Source organism: Cannabis sativa, chromosome X, assembly GCF_029168945.1.
Source record: "Cannabis sativa cultivar Pink pepper isolate KNU-18-1 chromosome X, ASM2916894v1, whole genome shotgun sequence".
In the NCBI taxonomy this organism is placed as follows: Eukaryota; Viridiplantae; Streptophyta; class Magnoliopsida; order Rosales; family Cannabaceae; genus Cannabis; species Cannabis sativa.
This window is the reverse complement of record NC_083610.1, coordinates 37,609,367-37,636,137: the sequence shown is the minus strand read 5'-3', so window position 1 is coordinate 37,636,137 and position 26,771 is coordinate 37,609,367. Positions and strand designations below refer to the sequence as shown.

Sequence of the window (26,771 nt, the reverse complement as noted above, 5' to 3'; positions counted from 1 at the left end):
CTCACTATGATTGAGGTATTACTTAATGTGTGTGGGCACTACTCTAGCACTTATACATTTCGAAACAGTGAAGGAAGAGAGAGAGAGAGGGTGGCGGCTCAGAGAGAATTTTCTGAGAGAAAATTCTGTCAGAATAATGTTGTGAAAAGGTTGTACAGTTGTGTTCAACTCAAAAGCCTTTGCCTTCTATTTATAGAAGACCACCCAGGGCTATGATTGACATTTAGAATTGAAAAAATCAAAGAGAAAAGGAAGCTTAAGTGGCCGGTCTAGGCATTGTGGAAACAAGGCTTGCCACTTTTCCAACTTTCCTTTTCCTACACTGATAGTTTCCTGTTTTGTCAAAAACTGCCAATTCCTTTGTTCAACCACATAAATGTCAAATCTAATTATTTAATAATTAAAATTAATTATCAAATAATATATTGTCATTTATTTTATTAATAATGAAACTAATTAAAGTTTCCTAATTAATAAATATGCCCTTCAAAATCTCCATTTACTGTTTTGCCCTTAATAAGTGATAAATTCTCAAACAGACAAGTGTATCTTGAGAATTTTTAATTGATTAATTAAAATCAATTAAATGAGTCTTACAAGTAATATCATCTCAACTAGTGAGGGGACCATGGGTCTATATATCTGAGCTTCCAATAAGCAGATCTAGAATTTACCACTTAAATTCACTGACTTATTAATTCTTCGTTGAATCCACACATAGAACTCAGAATTGCACTCTCAGTATATAGAATGCTCTATATGTTCCACCATATAGACACATCATTATTTATCCATTGTTATAATCCTAATGTGATCAATGATCCTCTATATGGATGATTTACACTGTAAAGGGACTAAATTACCGTAACACCCTACAATGTATTTTATCCTTAAAACACTTAACCTTGTATAAATGATATTTCAACTAAGTGAAATGAGTACTCAATCATTTATCTCGTTTGGTTAAGCTCGAAGGAAATCACCCTTTGCTTACTATTCGCCAGATAGAAGCTATAGATTCCATATTTATGTTAGCGCTCCCACTCAATCGCACTACCGTGTTCCCAAAATGTATGTATTTCCCAGACTAAAGATTAGGCTTAACTAACAAATCAAAGAACACGAATAATACTCTTGAAATTGAGCCTAACCATATCAGGATTTCGATCATGTGATCTAGGATCAACTTACGATATTGAATTGAATAGATATTTACGGTAAGTTTCAAAAATCTAATTCAAAGTTCAATATCGGTCCATTCCAATGCATACTCCATGCATTCAACCTGAGCTTTACTTTAACCTATGTTCTGGAAAGAACATAACATTTCTCCAAATGTAAGTAAACTCTGTTGTAGATTGTCATATCAGTAAAACCCAGTGTTCTGATAAATCTAGGAATACTTTATTCACATAGTCATGTTTATTTTCCACTGTGTTGACAACACAATAAACATGATCAAGTATGTGAAAAGGGGTTTGGATGAATTTATAAATCAAATAGACAAGCAATTGATTAAGTGAACCAAAACACACACAAATGAATGAAAAATTACTTCTGTTACTTTATTGATATTGAATAATCTGGATTACATTGAAACAGAGTTTTATTTAGGGCATAAAACCCAACACCAACTCTCACACAAGGCCCAAAAGAGAGGAATTTAACCTTAAAATGAACAACTGTTATTAATTGAATAGGCCCAAAAACTAAATGGGCCTAAATAAAATCTATCAAAAACTATGATATTTTATTTAGCAACAACAACCTATATGCATCTATAACAAAATTAAACATATAGGCTCACACAGGCACACATTTGGATGGATCCTATCATGTTGCTAGGTCATACACAGATGAAAGAAGATTGTAAAGTTTACCTGTTACAAATTATTTACTTGACCTATTGACAATTGAACCATGGGTTAAAATCAGATCATTGGATCTGTCAACAAGTTAACCATGACAATTTAAATCAAGCAATAATAGGTTTTATAAAACTTACACACAAGCTAAAACACATACTCCTGCAACAAGATGAATTGGATAGTTGGATGTAGGAATTATTTAATTTTAAATAAAGATTTTCGAAAATAATTAAATAATAAAAAAAAATCGGTTTTTATAAAAATAAAAATAAAAAAAAATTAAAATTAAACCTACAATTTTTGAAAAAAATAAGTTTCAACTAACCTAAATATCATTTCAAAAATAATTGATAACCACCTTTTAAATTTTTAAAGTTATTTTAAAAATTAAATATAAAATAAAAAAAAATAAATATTTTTCAGATTTTATAATTTAATTTAAATAAAAAATAACAAAATTTAAAAGTTAGCAAAATATCTTACTTCTATTTAAAATTACATGATTATAGTAATCTTATTTTAAATTTAAATAAGGTCAAATAATTTAAAAAAAAAATTAAATTAAAAATATTTAATATCTGACCTTTAAATTTAAAAATAAGATAAAATAATCAAATTTAAAATAAGATATAAAATCAAGCAAAAAGATAGATTTTTACTTGTTTTCAAATTCAAATTACACTAATATCTAAAATTAAATTTAAAAAATTCAAATTAATTTATTTATGATATTAGATTTGAAAGTTGAAAAGTGAAAATCAAAATACAAAACTACACAAAAAATTGGAAGTTAATTCCATGAAATAGCATGAAAAATTGAAGAAAACGAAAAAATTTGCGAGCTGTACGGACAGTATGCATTGCATACTGTCCGCGCGCGTCTTTGGGTGACACAGCCGAGCAAGCTCGGCGCTGGAAGTGTCCAGCATAGTTTTCGCGCGCGAAATGGGGTTTCAGACACCCCATGCGCGTGTTGCTTCGGACAAAACTTGTCCTAACACGCGTCTGGCCGAGGAAATAGGCCATCCGCGCACGCATGTGTGAGTGATGTCACCCTGATATTTTTTGAAACTTCAAAAAATCATAACTAATTCAAATTAAATCGAAATTGAGTTCTGTAAAAAAATAAATTGCTTAATTTTTCCCAAACTATCCAATAAAAATAATTCCAGAAACAGATATTCAATTATTTTTCACGAAAATTCACAAACATCAATCAATCATCATACAACACACAAAACAACATGATACCATCCAAATAACAAACAAATCGTTTTAAGTCCAAATTTCTTGCAAGCAAATCAATTACCATGGCTCTGAGGCCAGTTGTTGGAAATTATTTTACCAGGATCTTAGATCTACTCACAAGTATGTTGATTAACACCCTAAATATGAACTTCTAAAACGATTATAAAATTAAACACATATAAAGTATGAGAAACCTTACATTGGGTGCAGCAGAATAAAATGTCTCCTTCCGTTCAGATCTCTAACCCTTGTATCCTTTCTGTCGCAGAGTATTATCAAGATCTGAACCTGGATCTCTTTCTCTCCTTTATTTAGTGTTGAATCTCCTTCTTGTTGAATGTCTTTCTTCACGATCTTCCTCACTATGATTGAGGTATCACTTGCTGTGTGTGGGCACTACTCTATCACTAAGAGGTTCGAAATTATTCAAGGAAGAAGAAGAGGTTGAAGGTGGCGGCTAGGTTTAGAGAGAGAAGGCTCAGGTTTTTCTCTGAAGGAAACAAGATGTGAAAGTCTATATTTCCTGAAGCCTTCACTATCTATTTATAGCATACCACATAGGGTTAGGTTTGAATTATTTGGCATTAAAATAATGAAAATATCAGATGATAAACCCTATTAAAGTGGCCGGCCATGGCATATTGGATTTGGGCCTCACTTTTTGCAATTTTGCTGTTTTATCATTTCTGCATCTCATTTTCTCAAAAACGCCAATTTTCAAATTCAACCATTTAAATGTCAATTCTAACTATTTAATAACTATAAATAATTATTAAATAATATTGTCATTTATCATATTTATTAATTGAACCATACAAAGTATCTTAATTAACAAATATGCCCTAAAAACTCTTTCTTTACAATTTCGCCCTTACTTAGTGAAAAATTCACAAATAGACATAGTCTAATTTGAGAATTATAATTGATTAATCAAAACCAATCAAATGAGTCTTACAAGTAATATTACCTCAACTAGTGGGGGGACCATGGGTCTATATAACCGAGCTTCCAGTAAGCAGATCAAGAATTTATAACCTAAATTCACTGACTTATTAATTCTTCGTTGAATCCACGCATAGAACTTAGAATTGCACTCTCAGTATATAGAACGCTCTATATGTTCCACCATATAGACACGTCATTAGTTATCCAATGTTATAATCCTAATTTGATCAATGATCCTCTATATGAATGATCTACACTGTAAAGGGATTAGATTACCGTAACACCCTACAATGTATTTTATCCTTAAAACACTTAACCCGGTATAAAATGATATTTCAGCTATGTGAAATGAGTACTCCACCATTTATTTTCGTTTGGTCAAGCTCGAAGGAAATCATCCTTTACTTTCTATTCGCCAGATAGAAGCTATAGATTCCATATTTATGTTAGCGCTCCCACTCAATTGCACTACCGCATTCCCAAAATGTACGTATCACCCTGACCCAAAAGTAGGCTTAACTAACAAATCAAAGAACACGAATAACACTCTTGAGATTGAACGTAATCATATCAGGATTAAGATCATTTGATCTAGGATCAACTAGACGATATTGACTTGAATAGATATTACGGTAAGTTTAATAAAATCTAGTTCAAAGTTCAATATCGGTCCCTTCCGATGCATACTCCATGCACCCAACCTAAGCTTTACTTTAACCAATGCTTTGGAAAGAACATAGCATTTCTTCAAATGCAAGTAAACTCTGTTGTAGATTATTATATCAGTAAAACCTTGTGTCTGATAAATCTAGGAATCTTTATTCACATAGTCATGTTTACTTTCCACTATATTGACAACACAATAAACAGGATCAAGTATGTGAAAAGGATTTGAAATGAATTTATAAATCAAATAGACAAGCAATTGATAACATGAACCAAAACATACACAAATGAATGAAAAATACTTCTGTTTCTTTATTGATGTTGAATAAAATGGATTACATTGAATTGGAGTTTTATTTAGGGCATAAAACCCAACAATTTCAAGGGCGACCTTTTGTATGTTGCATCTATATGAGCTATAAGTACGTGCATGCCGTGTTGGCCTGACCTGTATTTTTGTGTGCTTTTCAAAATAGGGTCGTGTTGTCAGACCATGAAAAAATATAGATTGTGTCGTGCCGGGACATAAAAGAAACATGGGTAGTGTCGTGTCGTACCAACTATTTTATATAGGATAAGCCTAACACAAGCCGTAGGTCTGATATTTTTGTGTCATGTTTTATTTGGGTCGACTCGTCTTTTTTTTTTTATATATAAACCAGTCCATTTTCTTATACGAGCTTGAATTTGTGCTCTTTGATTTCATATTTTTATTATAATTAATGAGATAATTACTAAAATATACATATGAATAATTCAATTATTTTTTCATAATTTTTTTAACAATAACTACACACAATTATATAAAAATAAGAGCATTGCTATTAGGCACCAGTGGTGCCTAGCACCTTCTCGACATGTCGCGTTGCGATTGGCTAGCGATACTCCCTAAAAGTTATTATATTAAATTATATGGGACCTGATACTTAGTTAGACCAATAGCGATACTGACACGTAGGAAGGTGCTAGGCACCACTGGTGCCCTTTAGCATTTCTCTAAAAATAATTATAATTATTAGAACTTGAATATCTAGATAAAAAATATTTATTATTGTTATTATCATTAAATTATAGCGATATTTTACCTTCTATACTTTTTAACATACCATTTTAATTATTGGGCTTTTTAATGTAACATACTTTCGTGCTTAAACTCATATTTTTTGTATCGTATCATGCTTAAGTTTATATTTTTTTATATCGAGTCGTGCTCGTACCGTATAAAAAAGCCTGATCCGTATTTACAAGACTGAGGTTGTATTTCCCTCCCTTTCCTTATGATGTCCATGTATGGTTTTAATTGGTGGATATAGTCTACACTCGTGTAGCGGACTTGGCCTTGGTTTGTCATTATTTCATCATCTATGTTATCCTATATGAATGATAATTCATTTTTAACACACTAGTCTATTTATGGTAACTAAGACAGAGTTGATCACTCACGTGCAAAGTACAGAAAAATACAATGAATAAAATAATAAAAAATGCAAAAAATCAATTAGAAAGTGGTACAAAATAAAAAAGTGATATAAATCGTTAGATTATAAATATAGGAAGGGCTTTTTTCAGTTTTAACCAAAAAATAACTATATTACAAAAATACTTTCAGCTCCAAATAAACAAATATACAACACAGATAAATTTTTTTACACAAATACCACTTACACACACATTCAACTCAAGATCTATGCTTCCTGGGCAACTATCGTGCAACCATCGTGCAATTACGCAGCAACCTAACACAACTGAAACAAAAATTTAATAAGATAGAGAACCACCATTAATTTTGGCGACTTCACCTGAGAAGACGGCCAGAATCAATCAAAATAGGGGCTGCTACGAATTCATAAAAAACGTGTAGAAAAACTACTAATAAACTAAAATTCAACTAGAAATCCAATTTAATTTGCATAAAACTAATGTCCTGACTTCAATTTTTAGATCCATGAAAGACAGATCTCAAAAAGTTGAGCTGGAGTTCCCAAACAATCCAACTCAAGTATAATCCAAAAAAAATTACATCAATACTGTAGTAAAATGTTTATCCTGGTGTATTTTTGTTGTTTTCTAAATTTTTATTGGCGAATTTATTCATATTAAATTATTAAGAGACATGTAGATAGAGTTACATACGTGAAAATACTGTTTTGATTTTTAATATTTCACAATAGTTGCATTACAATTGCATTACAGTTGCCTAAACATTTTGCCAACAGTTATTTTGTCTGATTGAAACTTTCGTATGATGCAACTTTCAGCCAACCACCCAGCAACCACCTAGAAACTTTCGTCTGATTGAAACCTTCGTTTGATGCAACCTTTGGCCAACCACCTAGCAACCATCCTGCAACCATCGTCTAATTTGCCTGATGCAACCACCGTGCAACCATGCAGCAACCATTCTGCAACCATCGTCTGATTGTATAAGTGATGATAGTGTAAGTGGTATTTTAGTAATTAAAATCACATAAAATGTATAAATGTTGTCTTTACTTTATGGAAGTATTTTTGTAAATAAAATGTCAATTTATATTTTCTATGTAATAATTCCATATAGGAATAATTACATAAAGTAAATTTATTTTTTTTTTTCTAAAAAAATACATTTTTACATTTTTTTACAATTTTTCAATTTTTCATAAAAACAACACGAAAACAACAAGAAAACTACATAAAAGTAGCATGAAAATCACATCTAAATAACATCAAAACAATAACAAAAAATAACATACAGATAACAAAAAAATCAACGATAAATTAACAAGAGTACAACATAACATAAAAAACTATATTTTGTATAAATAAAATAAAAAAAATCTTAAAAATATTTAAAATTTCGTATAACTGTATTTTTGTAATTTTTTTTTAATGTTGTTGTATATTTGTGAATAATCCCTAAATTGTATTATTTATTGGGAATTTTACAAAAATACTGCTTTTTGACACAAACTTTACATTTTTACTGGGACACGGCAAAAACAACTTTTGTACTGCCCAAGCCCAATTTCATTACTTTTGTACTGCCCAAGCCCAACATCATTTCATTTCTACTGTGAACAGCAAAACACACGGGAAACAACCTTGTTCGTGTGTGAGCAGACGCCGGAGACGGAAATCACCAAGAAAACACCATTAAATCCGGCGAAGAGTTTTTTAAAAGGAATCAGAATTGAAGAACAACACGTACAGGAAACCGTCCCAACAAAATAACAGAGGTAAACACAACAAACCCAAAAAATAATTTAATTCTTAAGAAACCAAAAAAAATTAAAAATAAAAAAAAAGGATTTAGATCTGAAGTTTTAAACAAAAAAACGAAAACACAACTGTGATATTCTTTAATTTATGATGCAAAAACATAAATGAGGGTTGTTCTATTGTTAATTTGACGTTTGCAACACAAAATGATTTCGAAAAAAAAAATCGATAAATTGGAACAATTATTCAAACACAACATCAGGGTTGTTCAAATGTTGTTTTGCGGTCAGTACTAGAACAACATTCATACATATATGTATCAGACAAATATAATAATAAAAACTTAAAAAAAAATAATGGGTATTTCTGTTTGGTTGTTTTTGTGTTGTTTTATTGTTGTTATTTTATTTTTTTTGTTGATTTTTTTTTTGTTGTTTTGCTATTGTTTTATTGTTGTTGTACAATTGTTTTAACATTAAATAAGACCCTGGAATGACAGGTAATGGAACGTCTACCAGTACTCATCAAGAGCAATGGACAATGGAATGAAGATCACAATTATGTGAACTATGTGGCTAGTGGAGAATTCATACCAACAAAATGCAAGTACGAAGAGCTACTGCAAATACTGGTTACTTCATTGGGGTGCGAAAACACCAGCACAACACTACAAATACAGTACCAAGCTAAAGAAGGAATACCACCGATCAAAATATGCAACGATCGAAGCCTCTACTTTTACTTGGAATTGAAAATGAAGGAAACAGATTTCACGACATATCCACTATGTGTGAACCAGGAAAACAACAACACGACACGTCTTTACCCAACACCAAATTCGATATCCACAACAACACCGAATGAATATAATGTTGCAATGATCGAAAACAACACAACAACGCTTGAAAACAACATAACAACAACAGAATCATACACAACGGGACAGCAAACGGTAGAAGGGGAAAAGTCAGAAACAATAGAAGATGAGGAGGACAAATTCGACATAATTGACTATGCAAATCAAGTTCTTTGAAGAAATGGTAGAACAACTTGAAAACACCAGTAAAAAACTGGATCCAGAAATTGACATCAACAATGCAAAGTTAATAACAGACAAGCAACACCCCGAAGTGGAAAAAGGACAAGCATACAAAGACAAAGAAACTCTAAAAAATGTCCTCAGCTACTACGCAATCAAAAACAACTTTCAGTACAAAGTGTGGAAGTCCTGCTCTCAAGAATACAGTCTGAAATGTGTTTACGAAAGCTGCAATTGGTCACTAAGAGCATCGAGAAATGGGCCAACAAACACATTCATAATCAGGAGGTTGGTTTTTAATAGTTTTTTAATGTTGTTTTTGTTGGCATCCTTAACAAATGACCTGTTTTCACAATTTGTACTGAAATACACATGATTGGTATCTGCAACAGATTTGTTTTAATAGTTTTTTAATGTTGTTTTTTGTTGTTTTTTTTTTTGTTTCAATAGGTTCTCAAATATGCACACATGCCCCATAAATATAAGGCATGAAGACCAAAGGCAAGCAACATCGAAACTGATAGGGGAATGCATAAAACCGAAGTTCTTGAACATAAAGACCAAGGCAACAGCGATGGACATAAAAGGGGAGTTGAAATACGTATATGGCATCAAAATGAACTATATGAAAGCTTGGAGAAGTAAGGAACATGCAGTAAACGACTTGAGAGGAAATGCTAGTGACTCGTACAGCCTAATACCGAGTTTCTTACACATGGTGGAAAAAACAAACCCTGGATCATTTGTGGATCTGAAAACGGCAGAAGACAACAGCTTGCTCTTTGTTTTCATGGCGTTGGATGCATCCATAAAAGGGTGGGGAGCATGCAGACCGATAGTTGTTGTGGACGGAACGTTCCTCAAAGCAGCTTATGGGGGAACTTTGTTGTGCGCATGCACACAAGATGCAGCAGGTCATATTTTTCCACTAGCGTTTTGTGTTGCAGATTCTGAGAATGACCAATCTTGGAAATGGTTCTTCAAAAAATTTAAAGAAGCGTATGGTGTACGGGAACACCAATGCCTAATTTCAGACAGAAATGAAAGCCTCATCAAAGCAGCGAGAGAAATATATCCAGAAATTGCACACAGTTACTGCGGTTACCACATTTTGAGCAACCTTAAAACAAGCTTCAAACAACATGCTGCCAAATACAATCTGCCATTCTTTGGAGCAGTGAAAGCCTACACAGAAAAGCAATTCGAGTTCCACATGGCTGAATTGGATGGATTGGACAAACGCATAAGACCTTACCTCAAAAAAATCGGGTATGAAAAGTGGTCAAGAATTCATAGCCAAAACAAGAGGTATTCCACAATGACCTCAAACATATCAGAATCACTGAACGCTGCAAATTTGGCAGCAAGGGAGCTACCAATTACAACGCTGCTAGAATGCTTGAGAGCATTGGTGCAACAATGGACGCATACTAATAGGACAAAAGCACAAAACACCTTCACTAAGCTATCACCAACTGGAGAAGACATACTGTTGAAAAATTACACATACTCATTGAATCTGGAGGTAAAATATTAATTATGTTTTTTTTTTGTAGTGTTGTAGTGTTGTTGTAGTGCTGTTTCAATAGTTTTGTATTGTTGTTGTAGGAATTACAGCTATGTTTGATTTTTTTTTTTCAATAAAATTTAAAACAGGTTAAAGCAACAACAGATTACTTGTTTGAGGTAACAAGAATGAAAGAATCGTGGGAAGTAGACCTAGAAAAAAGAACATGCACGTGCAACAGGTTCCAAATAGATGAAATGCCATGCGGGCACGCAGTGGCCGTGATGAGGGAGATGAACATGGACCCGTACACCTACTGTTCAGATTACTACACAAAAAAAAAATTGGCTGGCAACTTATTCAGGGACAGTTTACCCAATAGGACACCAAAGTAAATGGGAGGTACCGGAAGAAGTGAAAAATATTACAGTCTTGCCTCCACATGAAAGAGTAAAATCAGGAAGACCAAAAACATTAAGAAGGAAGGCTGGATGGGAAAGGGATCAACACAACAAGTGCAGCAAATGTGGTGAACTGGGGCATAACAAAAGAACATGCAGCAGAAGACGTAGAAGGGAATAAAAACAACAACAGAACAACAGTGGAAAAACAAAAGAAAACTACACATACGTTATGAGAATTAGATATTGAGGAATTTAAATTTCTGAAATACACAGGGAATACAGTTTTTTATTTGAAAAACATTGATTACATTGGGAATTGTTGATACTCTAGATTGGATATTAAAAGATGTTGGATACTAAATTGAATATATATATATGAAGTTTGTTATTGAAACAGTTTGTGTTTTTAATACTGAAATGAATATTTGGATTCAAAAAACAGAGAAACTATAAGAAAAAAAAAAAAGAATGGATCTGAAATGAAAAAACAAACAACTTTAACATACCAACTTTTTTGTACATAAAAATAATAAGAAAAAACATACGAAAATAAAAGATTACATATTGTCCACACAAAGCGTAAGGAAAAACAACAGAACACCAATGTTTGTTTACGAAAAACAACATGAAAAACATTACAACAACATTAAAAAACTATAAGAACAATGACAGTCTGATTGAAAAAGCAAATCACTTCTTGGGAAGGCTGGGAGGGGCCTCGGATTCACTTTCAATGTTCTCAGTTTGCTTCTTCATCCCATATTGATAAAATAACGCAGCCAAACGATCGCGGTGAATTTCCACATCAAAATCAGAGGATGGGATGGGTTTGCCATCAATGAAATACTCAGCAAATGATGCAACAAAAACACCACAATCACTGGAAAAAAAAACAATAAAACACAAAAAAAGACACTATGAAAACACTGATAAAAAACAAAAGTCAACAACAAAAAAATAAAAATACAAACAACCAGTGAAAAAACATTGAACACTAAACATAAAACTTACGCTGTGACCTGCTCGGGTAAACCATCAACAGCAACAATAGGAAACGGTTCCATAGTGCTAAACTTAGTTTCGTTGCGAAGGCCTTTGAAGTCTAACATAGAGAAGTAATATGGTAAAATAACAGAGAAAGGCTTGCAAGCCTCTTTGGCAGCAGTCATATACCTCCCAGAACGCAGTGAATTGTACAGATATATGCGCCTGTCAACTATGTTAAGACGACCACAAATCCAATGATCCTGTAATTTTACATTGATAGGCATAATAACATGATCAACCAAATGCCAAGGAGTGGCACATAATATCTTACCACCTTGAATGTACTGGGCCACATTGTGAGAAAGAGACAACACCGATATATCGTTGTTTTTCTCAACAAACCTCTCATACAAAGTTGTTATGCTAGAACAAAAGAGGCAATCAGTTGTGGTGACTTTGATTTTCGGCTCGGCTGAGTACATTATTTTCTTACGAAGATAATAGAAAATGATGTCAATGTGCTGAACAAACAGATAAAAAAAAGTAAGTGAAAAAACATTCAAACTTATGAAAAACTAACAGAACAACACTTAAAAACATTAAAAAAAATAGATAAAAAAAATAATATGTAAAATAATAATAATAATAAAATAAAAACTTACAGAATTGGTAAGGAAACAATTAGGGTAGGCAAGGTTGTGAAACCACATCTTGTTGCTGATGTCCTCAACACCAAAACGAAATGGCGGAAATATAGTGTCCTTACCCTTACAATACACATTAGTTGTTGTGCTAGAAAAAAACAAATAAAAAAATATCAAAACAGAAATGAAAAAATAAAAATAAATAGAAAACAATAACAGATATACAACTGAAAACACCTACAAAAATACTTACTTAGATTTGTGCTTTCTAAGACCTGAATCAACCCACTTGACAAAATCAGCTTCCAATTGCGGATCAACAGGTTCACCAATCTTGTTGTCCAACGGGCACAAACCACGCACATATTTAACGACCTTATACACAGAATCATCAGGAGAAACCGAGGATGAACCTGATTTAGATGCACCAGAAGCAAGCTCAATGAATGGGGATTTCAAAACAGCTCCTTTCTTCCGATCCCTCTTTTGAGGACGTAAAATAGGAGTCTCTTGAAAAACAACCATTTCAAGATTAGTCTTCTCAGAAGTGTCAACAGGAGCAGGGGCATGAGTTGAGGAACCAATCTAAAAAAGAGAAAGGATAAATAAAAAGACTTATGTTTTAATTTCAAACAGTACAATTAAAACACCATAAAAACAACAATATAATACCAAATAAATACAAATATAAAAAAAAAACATAAACACAAACCAAATTCTCCACAGCTTTAACAGCAGATGCAATTGTTGCATCAACATCAATGTTCTCCTCCCCACCTTGAGACTGATCAGGCTGATAACAAAAAAAACAGTAAAACACTATTAAAACAAACACAAAACACAGAAACACACAAAAAAAAGCACAAACCAAAAATGATGTCCAAACAAGAAACACACCTGTTTGATCTCTGCAATAGGTTCCACAGTTTCAGAATTCTTGGCATCATCGACCTTGCCGGTATCATCATCCCTCGAAACAACCGCGGGGACAACAACACCCTCATCGTTACGAACATCGCCCGTGTGAGCCTCATCCTGACCAGCACCAACACCATCTCCACCCAGATCATCATCATCATCATCAGTTTCATCGTCATGATGATCATCTCCTTTGTCATCGTCGAATTTATCATCCTCGTCTTCCTCCGAAGTGGAATCTTCATCATCCTCATTTTCTGAAGTACGAAGAGCATCTTCAGACTGAGATCCATTGTGAGTGGGACCACCTTGGGATGACTGAGAAAAAAAAATAAGTAACTGTATAAAACAACATAAAAACACTATTAAAAAAATAACAGAAAAAGTAATGACAATTTACAAAAAAAAACCTCAATAAGAATGTCCAGCTTCTTGTTCATCTCAGCAACAGATTTCATAAGAATCCCTTGCTGGCTGACAACAACAGATAAACACTTTTTAAATTCCTCAAACTCAACTCGGGAGACATTCTCATGAGCAGTTGATGAAGAAGAACCCATCAAGCCAGGTTGACCAGCAGGCTTGGAACCACCTTTAATTTTGAATTTCACAGCCTCGGGAGTAGTCTCACCACAGAAAAAATCAGTGAGGCTCATACTCAATCTCTCAACGGAAGTTGGAGTGAGGTTTCTTAATTTTAACTGAAACAACAAAAGCCAACAAAAAACAATATGCACATGAAACTGAAATTATAAAATAACAACAACAATAAAAACATAAAGTATAAATAATGTATACAAAAACAACATTAAAACAACAGTGAAAAAATAATAAAAAACAACAGGATTACCTCTTTCAAAGACCGATCGAAAATGAGGGTGTTCATGACATCCATTTTCACCATACCCTCCTTGTCCTTGGGTAATTTAGGCCAATTCAAAATCCTTGGAATGCCAACATTTGAGTACAAGGATAGTTTCCCAATAACATACGGGCAACACTCGAAAAACCAGAATTGAATAGCCAAAGGAAAACCCAATAACCTGTAATACCCACCATCCTCGTCACTACGAACTACCCTCTTATAACCAGAATCTATCTTACCCTTCAAAGAATGCATAGTGATATCAAAACAATGCTTGCCCCACCCAAATTCATTATATCGACCACTATCCACAACATCTATTTCCTCAGACGAAACAACTTTACCCGGGGGACCACCTAACAAATAACACTGCACAAAATACAATACAGCCAACTTGACTGCAAGATCGTCGTTATCCTTAAGATTGTCAGCAATAAAAGCAGTCTGAATAGCAGCCTTGGTAATTTTTTTGTACCCCTTAAAACAAGATTTGACCAATTCATTATCATCTTGCTTAAACTTATAAAAATCAGAATCAACATGACAATCTAACCCCGTGACCAACGCAAACTCTTCGATACTAAACCTAAGGTATTTCCCTTGGACACAAACCCAAAACTCCAACCCATTAGGCTGCTGAACCTCCCTCAACAGCAAACAATGCAGCAATTGGTAATGAATTATGTACTCAGGAATTCGAAGAAAATAACCAAACACAGATTTTGAAAAAATTTCCAATTGGCTTTCAGTTAAAATTCTCTTAATGTCACCAAGTACAGAGTAATAACCAGATGTTACTACTCTAGAATGATAAAATTGAGATCGAGTGTACTTGCATTCCCAATCCTAAAAAACAGAACAATGAAAACACTGATAAAACACCAAAAAACACTACGAAAATAACAACAACAAAAAAACAACAAAAAAACATAGAACAGAATGCATAACATCACAAACCTCAACAATCCTATTAACAGGAATTTCTTCAGAAACACCTGATGATGGAACCACCTTCACAGGGGATTTACCCTTGCCCTAAAATAAAAAATAACAACACCAACAAAACAACAAATAAAAAATTGACAAAAACACATAAATAAAATCGAACAATATATATAAAACAATTACAAATACATAAACAAAAACAAACAAATACCCAGATATATGAACCTCAAATAGCGAATTTAACAAAAAAACAAAAAACCTCAAAAACAACAACAGATAAATAGTAAAATACCTTAACAGAAACAGGCGACTTAAGAAATTCAGAATCCAACTCAAAATCTGAGTCTGAATTTTCAACAACAGTTCGAGGTCTTTTTCCTCGAGTGTTCTTCGAAGGTCCAGCAATGGTTTTTCTTTTAACAGAAGGGGAAGTGGGGCTAGGAGGGTTCTCTTTCAGATTTTTTTTACCCATTTTTGATTTGGGTCTGGTTTTCTGCGATTGTTTTCTGGGTTTTGTAACTTTGGCCGGAGATGGTGATGAACGAGTAACGGCCATTATGAAGAACTATGAAGGTATTTATAGAAAAAAATAATAAAAATGGGAGGGAAAATGAGAGGGAAGTTTAAGATAGTGGGATGGGATTTGAAATTTTTTAAAATGAAAAAACTACCCACTATAACAACCGTCTAAGCAAACTGAAAATGGGGAAGAAGATGAACAGTTGAGGTGAGAGAGAATACCAATTACAAAATTTAGATTCGAAAATAATATAAAAAAAATAAAAGAAAAATACAAAAAAACAACACTTTTTGATCAGAACACATAACCGTCAAATCAAAACAATTAATTTTTTTTTTTTAAAAAAAAAAAAAACGTGGCAAAACTCTATCGTGACAAGTGGCAATGAAAACAAACACCACTCACATCAAGCGGCTAAAGTTTTAAAGGCAGTAAACTGCCAAAAAAAAAAAAAACAGTATAAATGTTGCAATTTCCGTGCAACAGTAAAAATGAAATAAATTGGGAAAAATCAGTATAGGGTGTAAATTTCCCTTATTTATTAGTTAAGTGCCTTAAGCCCAAAAATAGCCCATGAGAGCCTCCTCCTCCTCCTCCTCCTTCTTCTTCTTCTTTGATTCAGTTTCTTCTTCTTCTCTCGTGTCCTGTGCTCTTGTAATGGCTCTCAGCTCGTCAAAGTTTCTGAAATCGTACGGCTATGATCTGCTCTTGGGTTCTATAGCTGCATTTTATGTCTTCACCGTTCCATACACCAAGGTTGAAGAAAGCTTCAACGTTCAGGTAGATTCCATTTTCTCATACTTCTCCATTCATGTTTGGTTGGCAAGAAACTGTTGGAAAATGAAATATTCTAGGAATTGAAGTACTGGGACTGCTTATTTTTTAAGTAGTAACGATTAGCTATTGTGATTCATGAAATAAGGCATTTACTCTTTTTACTGGGATTGCTTAGGGAAAAGTATGTTGAGGAAAAAAAATAAAAGAAGGTTTTTCTGGGTTTTCTTTTTATATGAAATAAATTCATTGGAAATTTACATTGACTAGATTTTATAACTATACGAATTAGAAAGATATTCCCTTTAGAGTGATTCAATTGATTTTACTTGCTTTCTTGTTTGATGATGAGAAAGTGCAGAATTGAAAAGTTTTAATTTGGTTTTATGTGGTGATGATTTGTATTTTTACTCAACAGATTACTTTTGACCAAATGGCTTAATTGATAAATGTCTTAGTAATATTGAAAGATTATGTAGCTTCACATGATTTGTAATAGCTGGGAGAATTTGAGGCTTCACATGAAAGAAGGAAAGAAATGTCAGTAGTTTGATTTAACATACTTCATTCATATCAGCTAATTAAATAATTGAACATGGTGCACTGCATTATAGAGTGTGCATCTTTTCTGATTAATATGGATATTTTGCCACGGGAGACAGAGTGACAATAAAACTTTCTTGAAGAGGAGGCTACTAGAGAAGAAAATGACATATTGTGATCATAGCAATAACAGGTGGGGTTTGCGAAAATTAGAACCAGAAGAAAAGAAAAGAAAATCCAGGGTTTTGGGTGTTTTTGTGCTTGGTGTTCAAATTATTACTCATTTCCTGGGCTGGAAAAGAGATGGCCAGCACTTGGTGGAACTCTAGCTTAATATTACTCTAGTACATACATATAACTTTTTGGCGTTTAGTAAAAGAAAGAAACAAGAAGTAATAGAATCATACTCCATTGTCCTTGTCTGCTGCTCCATATTTCAACTCTAGCACAGAAAAATAAATAAAATGAAGTGATTGTTTTGAGTTTGATTTGTAGTGATAAGGAAGAATGACATTTTGCTATTCTGAATTGTTATCTCACTTGTCTGTTTTTTGGCATCTGTAATTTCTTGATTTGCTAATTTTTCTAAATCATAATATTTTTTCAAGGCAACGCATGACATTCTATATCATCGGCATCACATAGATAAAGTAAGTTCGGTTTTCTCTGTCTTTATGGAGCTTTCAAAACTGTAGTTGGCTGTATCACATCAGAATTATGGCTTACTTTTTTGTTTGAATTTTTTTCTCACTATCACAGTATGATCATTTGGAATTCCCTGGAGTGGTTCCGCGCACTTTTCTTGGTACGCATGCAATCTTACTATTCTTGTGCTTACGATAAATTGAATAGGATACCCTACATGTTCTACATAATAATTATTGTTTTTTTAAAGGCTCTGACTTCATGGTCTATTTATGGTGTCTTATTTTGTAGCTCAGTAACATAAGGCCCACTGTTTTGGTTCCTTGTGCTATCTCATTTCTCAAGTACTCTTTGTTCATCATATAGAAAGTCCATGTCCTTCTGTATATGTCTACATAATATATTAAGATGTGTGTTTGTCCAACCAGAAATGTATATGATGATATATATATTCCTTTTGTAACTGAAATATTCTGAATAATGATAAAAAAAAGATTAGTCTCCTTATTAAACATCTAATTTACCAAGCAATGTAATCTATATTCTTGTAGGTGCGTTGCTTGTATCTACCGTGGCATCTCCAGTCATATTGATAATAAACTTGATGCATTTCCCAAAGCTTTATGCTCTCTTTGCAGGTTAGCACTTATTTGTTTTTTAAGATGCTTGGAAAAGTGAATGGTCCCTTAACCTTTTTTCCTGTGCCTGTGAAAAGGGAAAATTTCTTCTATATTAATGTTGTACCTTTATTGAAGTGATTATTTTTGAGAGAGTAAGTGTAATGGGTGATAAGTTGATCTATGCTACAGTTTTCACATAGATGGTGAGGAAAATCAGGTCAAAGAGGGTATTGACAATCTTAAATGAGGAATAGGTGTAGTTTCGTGGCTGACATTACGAGGGAGTGATGGCCCATGGCTTTAGTAGATAGGGAGAGGAAAAGGCAGTAAAGAGCTTCTCCCCTCTTGCATTATATGATTTTGCTATGTAATACTATCCTGTGACAAGCTTTCTAAAAGAAGAAAGAACATATTCTAGCTGTTGAAGTTCTAGGATTTGCAATACAGTAAAGAAGGAAATTTAATCTACTCTAATAGTATACTTTTTTTGTTATCCAGTTCGCATGGCTTTAGTACTATTGATAAGACCTGAACTGTTGCTGCCAGTTTATTGAAAAGTATATGGAGTATAAAATAATTATAATAGGAATATACTGATCTGATATTAAAGGAAAATCTGATATTGATATTAAACAAACAAGCTGCCACAATTCCCACAGGTTTCGAGAGCCTGGGGTCTCTCCAATTGATGCTGAAATCAATAATCAGATCAAGCATGCCCCCCAAACCACTCAACACACACACATATATAGCACTCATACACTCACCAAGCCAAACCAAAAGCCAACTATAAATACACTAAAGAAACTGACAAACAAGTTAATTCTAGTGAGACCTCTTATTTTTCCTAGCATAAGTGAAGCTAACCAAAGGTCAAACATCAATTCCAAATCCGCTGTTAGAGTTGGTGGCAAGGTAGGAGAGGAGTGCGATGTGCCAATGGCTGTTCGTAGTTGAGACACATGAAATACTGGGTGAACTGTTGAAGATGGAGGTAAATCCAAGCAGTAAGCGACAACACCAATGTGCTTACCTTAAAGGGACCATAGAAATGAGCAATAAGTTTCTCATTTTTGCGAATAGCCAATGACTTTTGTCGATAAAGTCGCTACTTAACAAACACAGAATCACCCTCTTTAAATTCCACCAATTGACAAGACACAGCACCTGAAGATTTCATCTTTTGCCGAGCCCTGAGTAAATGCATTTTTAAGTCATCTAGAAAGAAATCTCGCTCTGCTAACAACTGATCCACTGCAATGGCAGCAGTGGCACCAGAAGAATGTCGAACTAGTGAAGGAGGATCTCTTCCATACAATACATTAAAAGGGGTACATCCCAAGGAGGAGTGAAAAGAAGTATTGTACCAATACTCAGCCCATGATAGCCACTTGGCCAAACTATTGGTTTCTCTGAAGCGAAGCATCGTAAATAAGTCTCAAGGTAGCAGTTAACAACCTCTGTTTGCCCATCAGTTTGAGGGTGATAAGCGGTACTATGTTTCAATTCAGTACCCTGGAGATGGAAGAGTTCAGTCCAGAAGTGACTAAGAATAATGAGATCCCTATCAGAGATGATAGAATTAGGCAACCCATGAAGTTTGACCACATTATGGAGAAAAGCTTCAGCAACTGCTCGAGCAATAAATGGATGTTTCAGCGGTATTAAATGAGCGTACTTAAATGATCCACCACAACAAAGATGGTGTCAACACTATTGGATTCGGGTAACCCTTCAATGAAATCTATAGTTAGATCCTCCCAAACCCGCTCGGGCAATGTCAATGGTTGCAACAAACCAGTGGGAGACATGGCCATGGTCTTATTCTGTTGGCACACCTCACACTCTCTGACGAACTCAACCACCATCCGCTTCATACCAAAAAATGTCACCACGAAGTTGTTGGTAAGTGCGAGACTCCCCAGAATGACCGCCAATCGGAGAACAGTGATACTCTTTCAAAAGGGAAGGGAGTAAGGTCGATGTAGCAGATAAAACCATCCTCCCTTGATACACCAAGCGATCATGTTCCAAGGCAAAACTAGGGACCATAGTAACCATTGGCTAAATCAACTCGAACCCGAGAGAGAAGGGCATCTTGTTGAATTTCTTGTTCTACAATATCCCAGTTTAACCAAGTGGTAGAGGTGAGAACTGAGCATGCCACTGTGGGAACTTGAGATAAAGCATCAACGACACTGTTGGCCGCCCTAGGCCTATAGACGATTTCAAAATCATAGCCAAGCAACTTAACCACCACTTCTGATTGTCAGGTGTCACAAGTCGTTCCAACAAAGACTCGAGGCTTTTCTAATCTATATGCACCACAAACCTTCGTCCTAGTAGGTAAGGACGCCACTTCAGAATAGCAAGGACAATAGCCATAAGTTCTTTTTCGTAGATAGATTTGAGTTGAGCGCGGGGCTTCAAAGGCTGACTGAAATAGGCTATGGGACACCCCTCTTGCATCTAGTCGACCTTGATTCCATAAGCGGAAGCATTTATTTCTGCCACAAAAGTTTTAGAAAAGTCTGGGAGAGCAAGGACCGGTATCGTTGTCATAGCTGTCTTAAGAGCATTGAATGATTTTGTAGCAGTATCAGTCCAACTAAAGCGATCCTTCTTGAGTTGGTCGAGCAATGGTGCCATACCCAGCCACAAACTTTCGGTAATAACCAGTGAGGCCCAAAAATCCTCGGAGTTCTTTGATGGTTTGAGGTAGCGGCCAGTTTAGCATGGCTTGGACTTTAGACGAGTCAAATGCCACACCTTCTGATGAAATTATGTGCCCCAAGTATTCCAACTGTCACTAACCAAAGCAACACTTCATATTAGCATATAATTGATGCTTGGAAAGAGTTTGCAACACAATGTTGAGATGCTCAACATGGGTAGCTTCATCAAGACTATAAACAAGGATATCATCAAAGAATACAAACACAAAACGACGAAGAAAAGGCCTAAAATTTTCATTCATGAGTGCCTGGAAGGTAGCTGGTGCATTAGTCAACCCAAACGACATCACCAACTTGTAATGACCATGAGTGCGAAAGGCTGTCTTATGAACGTCTTCTGCATGAACACGAATCTGGTGATATCCCGATCTTAAATCCAACTTTGAAATTTATTAGCTCATTGATAATTGGAATTGAAAATTTATTAGCTACTGTCACCTTATTAAGAGCTCGGTAATCAACACAAAAGCGCCAACTGCCATTTTTTTTACAAGTAATACCGGGCTAGAAAAAGGGTTGGTACTAGGTTGACAAATACTGGCATCCAACATCTCTCCGACCAACTGCTCAATTTCATCTTTCACTGACGGGGGATACCGGTACGGGCGAACACTAATCGAAGAGGTCCTATACGGAGAATTATGGCATGATCATGGCTACAGTTTGGATGGAGGCCCGTTGGTGGTTCAAAAACAGGAGCATAAGTTTGCAATAACTTTGAGATAGGAGCTAGTAATCCTTGGTGCAACTCTGTTACAACTGTACTGCCCAACTCCACCCAAACCCCCTACTTCTCTTGTTGGATGATTTTCATCATAGTCTTGAGAGATACTCGAGTTCTATCTAGTGTAGGATCACCACGAAGTGTAAAGGTTTTTCTTCCAAGGTAAGCTTCATGATGTGATCCTTCCAATGGTGATAAGTGCCTCCCAATGTTTCTAACCATTGCATCCTGAGTATAACATCGGTACTGCCTAACGATAACGGTAAAAAATCCTCAATTATCTCCAATTCTTGTAGCACTAAAGGCACAGCCTGAGAAATTCCTTCCCCTTTAATTGCTTGGCCTGACCCCATCTGCAATGTTTAAAAAGATGCTTTTGAGGTGCGCCTCAAGTTGAGGCGTTTAAAGATTGCACCAAGGCGTGCGCCTTGCTAAGGAGAAGAGAGGCGTACGCCTTAATGGGTGAGGCGTTGAACTGAGGCGTGAGGCATTGAGGCGTAAGAGGCGTGCACCTCAAATTTTGAAAGTGAAATGGGCTATTTGAGCCCTAAAAAAAGGCCCAAATTGTTATTTTAAATTCGTTTTTGCTGCCCAACTTAAAAAATCTAAAAAACCTTTAAAAAGCCCAATAAATATTAATTAAAAAGCCCAATGAAATATTTAAGTAAGCCCAAATGAAACTTAAAAATAAAAAACCTAATTCTATCTTCTTCCTATCTGCCTCTCTTCTTCACAGCAACTGTGCAACTGCTTATTTATTCAACCAACAGAGAAAAAAAAACTTGTTGCTTGCTTCCTTCAAATGTGTTCTAGGATAGTAGAATTTAGGATTCTAAATCTAGAAATATAATTATCTTGATTTTAGGAGTTTTATGAGACATATCTTTTGGTATGTTTGAATTTTATGAGATGTTTTATGGTTATTATTTTTATAAGACATTTTATAGTATGTTTGAAATTTATGTGACAGTTTATTCATTTGTAGGTGCTCTAAAAGCATTGATTCCATTAATTTTTGAGGCTTACGCCTTGTACGCCTCGTCTTACCAAAAAAAGAACGCCTTTAAGGCTCATTTGCGTTTTTTTAAACATTGCCCATCTGTACCCCATAAGTTTCGGTGGAAGAAATTGGGAGAGCCAACTTAGAAACCAACTCTGCTATGATGAAGTTATGGGTGGCACCACTATCAATCAATACCACCACTTCGTGCTCGTGAATTTTGCTGAGTAACTTCATAGTTTTTGGAGAAGTTAATCCAACAACTGAATTCAAGGAAGACCTCTACCAATTGCGCTTTGGTTGTGGTTGACGACAGAATGCCCAAAGCTTCCTCGATGGGATTATCTTCAAGAGGATCGGGTTCCTCTTCTTGGATAAGAAAAATTTGTAGTTCTGCCGCTTTACACTCATGGCCTTAGTGCCACTTCTCTTCGCACTTGTAACACACACTCCGACTTCTCTTCTCCTTCAATTCAGTCTCAGTCATCTTACGGTATCCTATCATTTTTCCTGTAGAAGAAATTGTAGATGTAGGTGGAGAAGAGTATGATTTATGAGTGGAAAAATTTGTCTTACCATTGTTTCTAATCGTGCCCTTGTATTCCTCTGTTTGATATGTACTAATGGGTCGAGTTACAGATGAGTTCACTTTACTAGACCCAAATTTGTGAGATCTAACCAAAGATTGATTGGCTTCTATGGATTCAGCAAGTTCCATAGTTTGGACGAGCCCATTGGGCTTCAAAATACGTGATGGGCCTTGGATTTCCATTTGGAGCCCTTTTAAAAAAGTTAACTCTAATATAGCCTCATCAATCGTCCCTATTGAAGCGGCCAGAGATTCGAACTGGCAATGATATTCCCGGACTGTAGATACCTATTGAAGATTGAGGAAACGATCATAAATCGTCCCTTCGATCGCTGGACGAAATCGCCTAATGAGCATAGATTTTAATTCTTCCCAGGTATTGATTGATCGCCGTAGATTTTCCCACCTGAACGAGTGGAAAGTCGCCCCTTCGCACGGTGGCTTCTAACTGCTCTACCACAGTCAACCGCTGTAAACTGAAGTATCGATCTGCACGGTACGCCCAATTATCGAGGTCAGCCCTTGAATACACGGGCAATTCAATTTGTCGGGCTCAGAACTCTTGTCATCTTCCTCCATCTTAGTTCTCGTTTCTACCAAACCCAGTCACAGTTGGGGTTGACAAATTCTCACCAACAATCTGCCTACCAGGGGTTTGAGAAGTCGCAGAGGCTTCACAGATGCTAGCGAGTTCATTGACGATGCGAGCTTGTCCATTCATCAGTATCTTCAGTTGTTCTGTAATCACAACCAAGTTGTGTGGTAAATAAAATATATGCAAGTATATGCAATCGAAACAAGTAATATAATGATAAATTAACACGATAAATAATGATAAATAAGTATACGCAAGTATATGGTAAAATTGATACGCAAGTATATGGTAAAATTGATACGCAAGTATACGCATCAAAAGAAGTAATATAAAGTATCGTTTCCTCGAGGATTGATTATTAATTACCAATTAATTAATTCTTTAGTTTTATTTGATTAATAAAAATATTTGAGAAAATAAATAAGACAAAACAATAATTAAAATTTAGAAAACTAGCAATGATAAAAACAAGAATTATTATGATCCCCAACTATCTTTTATTTTATCTTATAACGTAATTATCCAATTTTCTTCTTCCTATTCAATTAATAAGTTGAGTTAAGAAGTTTATAATTTAGTTAAGACTTATAAACTCAATCTATGTGAAAATTTCTTATATTTTTATAGTAAGTTTAATCACACAAATAGCATTAAACATAGCAACTAATAAAATCATACAAACACCATAGGTACTTTCGTCCTAAATCTACACTTAGCATTCCTCGCAATTTTCGAATGGTATCAAAAGCTTGCCTCAGCCCTCTTTAAATAGAGCCAAAAATTCGAGTCCCCCACCCACCCCAAAAAAAAAACAAGCAATTTCCTCTTATCTTCGCAGTTTCTCGTTGTCAGTTTCGTGTTGCGACGACTGATAGTATTTTGACCATATCTCTCTCAATATAACTCGGAATTGAACAATTTAAGATGTTTTGGAAAGATAAAAGAGAGATTTAGATGTTTCATTCAGAAAGTTTTTCCTAGAAGTGAATGGATCATAGTCTAAAATTGGCTTGAAGCTTCAGACTTTATTTTCAGTCACAAACGGAGCATGTTGAACATCCAAAACTTAGAAATTTCAATTTATTTTTGGAAAGTGATCACTATTAACTCTTGATCACGAAATTAAGAGATGACAATGCAATCTTTGACCCATTTGAGGCAATAGGAAATTACTCTAAGCTAAAAGAAGTTTCCTTTCTTCATTAGATTTTTTCATTTTTGCTCAAAAAGACTTGCAGAACACTAAAATTACTAAAATTGAAGATCTCCAAACATTTTTTTTAGAAAACAAATAAAAACAAAACCAAACATAAATCTGCACAATAAAATAATTAAAATACTAAAACACATCCTAAATTAGACTATAAAAAATACATAAAAATAAACCTAACATTGTGCTCATGGGATTTCAGATGTTCTTTTACGCCTAAAATCTCGGCATCTATAATCTACATATTCTAGCTGTTGAAGTTCTAGGATTTGCAATACAGTAAAGAAGGAAATTTAATGTACTCTAATAGTATACTTTTTCTGTTATCCAGTTCGCATGGCTTTAGGTTGCATTGTACTATCTACTTTACGCCTTTTCCGCCTTCAGGTATGTTCTTACCATTTTTTTTTCTAAAAAACAATTGTATACTCAATATATTCTGAGGTTTCCAAGTTTAGCTAGTTATGTATGATGTATCTTATGAGTTTTGTGACACTCTATGCTATAATATACAAGAGGCACCATCGTTTACTGATTTAGTTTTATACAAAATTCAAAAGCACTAACGAATTTTGTACCTGAAGCTGGTAGTTTATTGTACCTGAAGAGCAATAGTGCATTGATATTATTTGATTTATTTTATAACTTTCAGTAATGCTCCAATTTACATTATCAGGTCAGAGATAAGTTTGGACAGCAAGTAGAAGCGTTCTTTGTAATATTAACGACACTTCAGTTTCATTTGCTGTTCTATTGTTCTCGCCCTCTTCCTAATATATTTGCTTTGGGAGTAGGTAATTGCTTCTTGCACTTTAGTTCTTATTTTTAGTCTTTTGTCGGTTGCTGGTTGGTGATGATTTTAAAGTATTTGCCCCTGAGATGTCTAATATCACAGTATCTTCTGCTAAATCAATCTTCATGTTTCATTTAATATTGTAGTCAACTTGGCTTATGCATTTTGGCTCAAGGGGAAGTTTTATTCAGCTTTAAACTGTCTGGTATGTTTCTACTGTAAATATGGCTTTTTTTGTGTGTGTGGGGCAAATGAATATAACGGAATTTAGTTACACTTTATGACACAATTTACAAGTCTCATTTTATTCCTTTTCTACTACCTAACATGCCATCATTTAGCCCTTGAGTAAATATTAATTATACCTAGTTCTCAAGGTAATGATTTTTGTTATATTAAAATTTGGTTTGAATATAATGTTCATGTATAATATTTCTATTCTCTTGTCAAATATTTTTAGTCTGATTTGTGTGGTTGGCTTTGTTGCCACTTATAAATTTTCTTATCGGGGCAATTTTTATTCTCTATGGTTTTTTTTTTTTCTTACAGTTCTTTGTTTTATATGATCAGATTTTTGCTACAGTTGTCTTTAGATGCGATATCCTATTACTTATTTGTCCCCTTGGCTTGGAGCTATTGTTGGTAGGTTCTGTTTCGGACCTGGTTTATGTTTTTATTTTCATTCTTTTATTCCTGTTTGCAGTGAAAATTGCTACTCTCACAGAATTGTCTAGAATCTATTCCCAACTGTTGCTTGTTGTTGGTTAGGTTAAATCATGTGTAGTATTT

General features: G+C 34.5%; 4 protein-coding genes across 6 annotated transcripts in view; 2 read left to right on the top strand and 2 right to left on the bottom strand.

The window, feature by feature from the left end:
• Window positions 1-8,962: 8,962 nt before the first annotated feature.
• Window positions 8,963-10,866, top strand: LOC115717547 (uncharacterized). Its single transcript, XM_061105994.1, has 3 exons — window positions 8,963-9,252; window positions 9,415-10,489; window positions 10,621-10,866. Exons 1-3 carry the CDS (start codon window positions 8,963-8,965, stop codon window positions 10,864-10,866), a joined length of 1,611 nt encoding a protein of 536 aa, XP_060961977.1.
• On the bottom strand, window positions 10,725-13,031 carry LOC133032144 (uncharacterized). The gene is made up of 4 exons (XM_061105993.1): window positions 12,760-13,031; window positions 12,525-12,654; window positions 11,887-12,383; window positions 10,725-11,755 (listed from the first exon to the last, which is right to left on the bottom strand). The coding sequence occupies exons 1-4, from the start codon at window positions 13,029-13,031 to the stop codon at window positions 11,566-11,568; spliced, it is 1,089 nt and encodes a 362-aa protein (XP_060961976.1). The 3' UTR covers window positions 10,725-11,565.
• A 296-nt stretch (window positions 13,032-13,327) lies between these two features.
• Window positions 13,328-14,081, bottom strand: LOC133032731 (nonsense-mediated mRNA decay protein 2-like). The gene is made up of 2 exons (XM_061106968.1): window positions 13,835-14,081; window positions 13,328-13,742 (listed from the first exon to the last, which is right to left on the bottom strand). Exons 1-2 carry the CDS (start codon window positions 14,078-14,080, stop codon window positions 13,329-13,331), a joined length of 660 nt encoding a protein of 219 aa, XP_060962951.1. The 5' UTR covers window position 14,081; the 3' UTR covers window position 13,328.
• A 2,197-nt stretch (window positions 14,082-16,278) lies between these two features.
• The window catches only part of LOC115709948 (dol-P-Man:Man(7)GlcNAc(2)-PP-Dol alpha-1,6-mannosyltransferase), a 31,437-nt gene continuing 20,944 nt past the window's right edge, over window positions 16,279-26,771 (top strand). Inside the window, exons 1-8 of one of the 3 annotated variants that reach the window (XM_061106967.1) lie at window positions 16,279-16,534; window positions 17,680-17,721; window positions 17,831-17,876; window positions 18,268-18,354; window positions 25,521-25,576; window positions 25,866-25,983; window positions 26,129-26,187; window positions 26,553-26,624. In XM_061106967.1, coding sequence (XP_060962950.1) covers window positions 16,328-16,534; window positions 17,680-17,721; window positions 17,831-17,876; window positions 18,268-18,354; window positions 25,521-25,576; window positions 25,866-25,983; window positions 26,129-26,187; window positions 26,553-26,624 — 687 coding nt within the window. In that variant the 5' untranslated portion in view covers window positions 16,279-16,327. The remainder of the gene's footprint in view (window positions 16,535-17,679; window positions 17,722-17,830; window positions 17,877-18,267; window positions 18,355-25,520; window positions 25,577-25,865; window positions 25,984-26,128; window positions 26,188-26,552; window positions 26,625-26,771) is intronic. The other 2 variants (XM_030638223.2, XM_030638231.2) reach the window with 2 other exon arrangements.

Excerpts from the sequence above, each read along its gene's own strand:
- LOC115717547 (XM_061105994.1), top strand. The coding sequence starts at position 8,963 with ATGGTAGAACAACTTGAAAACACCAGTAAAAAACTGGATCCAGAAATT. Across the intron at positions 9,253-9,414 it reads AACACATTCATAATCAGGAG|GTTCTCAAATATGCACACAT; the intron begins GTTGGTTTTTAA and ends TTGTTTCAATAG. Across the intron at positions 10,490-10,620 it reads CATACTCATTGAATCTGGAG|GTTAAAGCAACAACAGATTA; the intron begins GTAAAATATTAA and ends AATTTAAAACAG.
- LOC133032144 (XM_061105993.1), bottom strand. The coding sequence starts at position 13,031 with ATGGTTGTTTTTCAAGAGACTCCTATTTTACGTCCTCAAAAGAGGGAT. Across the intron at positions 12,655-12,759 it reads CTTAGAAAGCACAAATCTAA|CACAACAACTAATGTGTATT; the intron begins GTAAGTATTTTT and ends GTTTTTTTCTAG. Across the intron at positions 11,756-11,886 it reads TTACCCGAGCAGGTCACAGC|TGATTGTGGTGTTTTTGTTG; the intron begins GTAAGTTTTATG and ends TTTTTTTTCCAG.
- LOC133032731 (XM_061106968.1), bottom strand. The coding sequence starts at position 14,080 with ATGAGCCTCACTGATTTTTTCTGTGGTGAGACTACTCCCGAGGCTGTG. Across the intron at positions 13,743-13,834 it reads AGCTGGACATTCTTATTGAG|TCATCCCAAGGTGGTCCCAC; the intron begins GTTTTTTTTTGT and ends TTTTTTTCTCAG.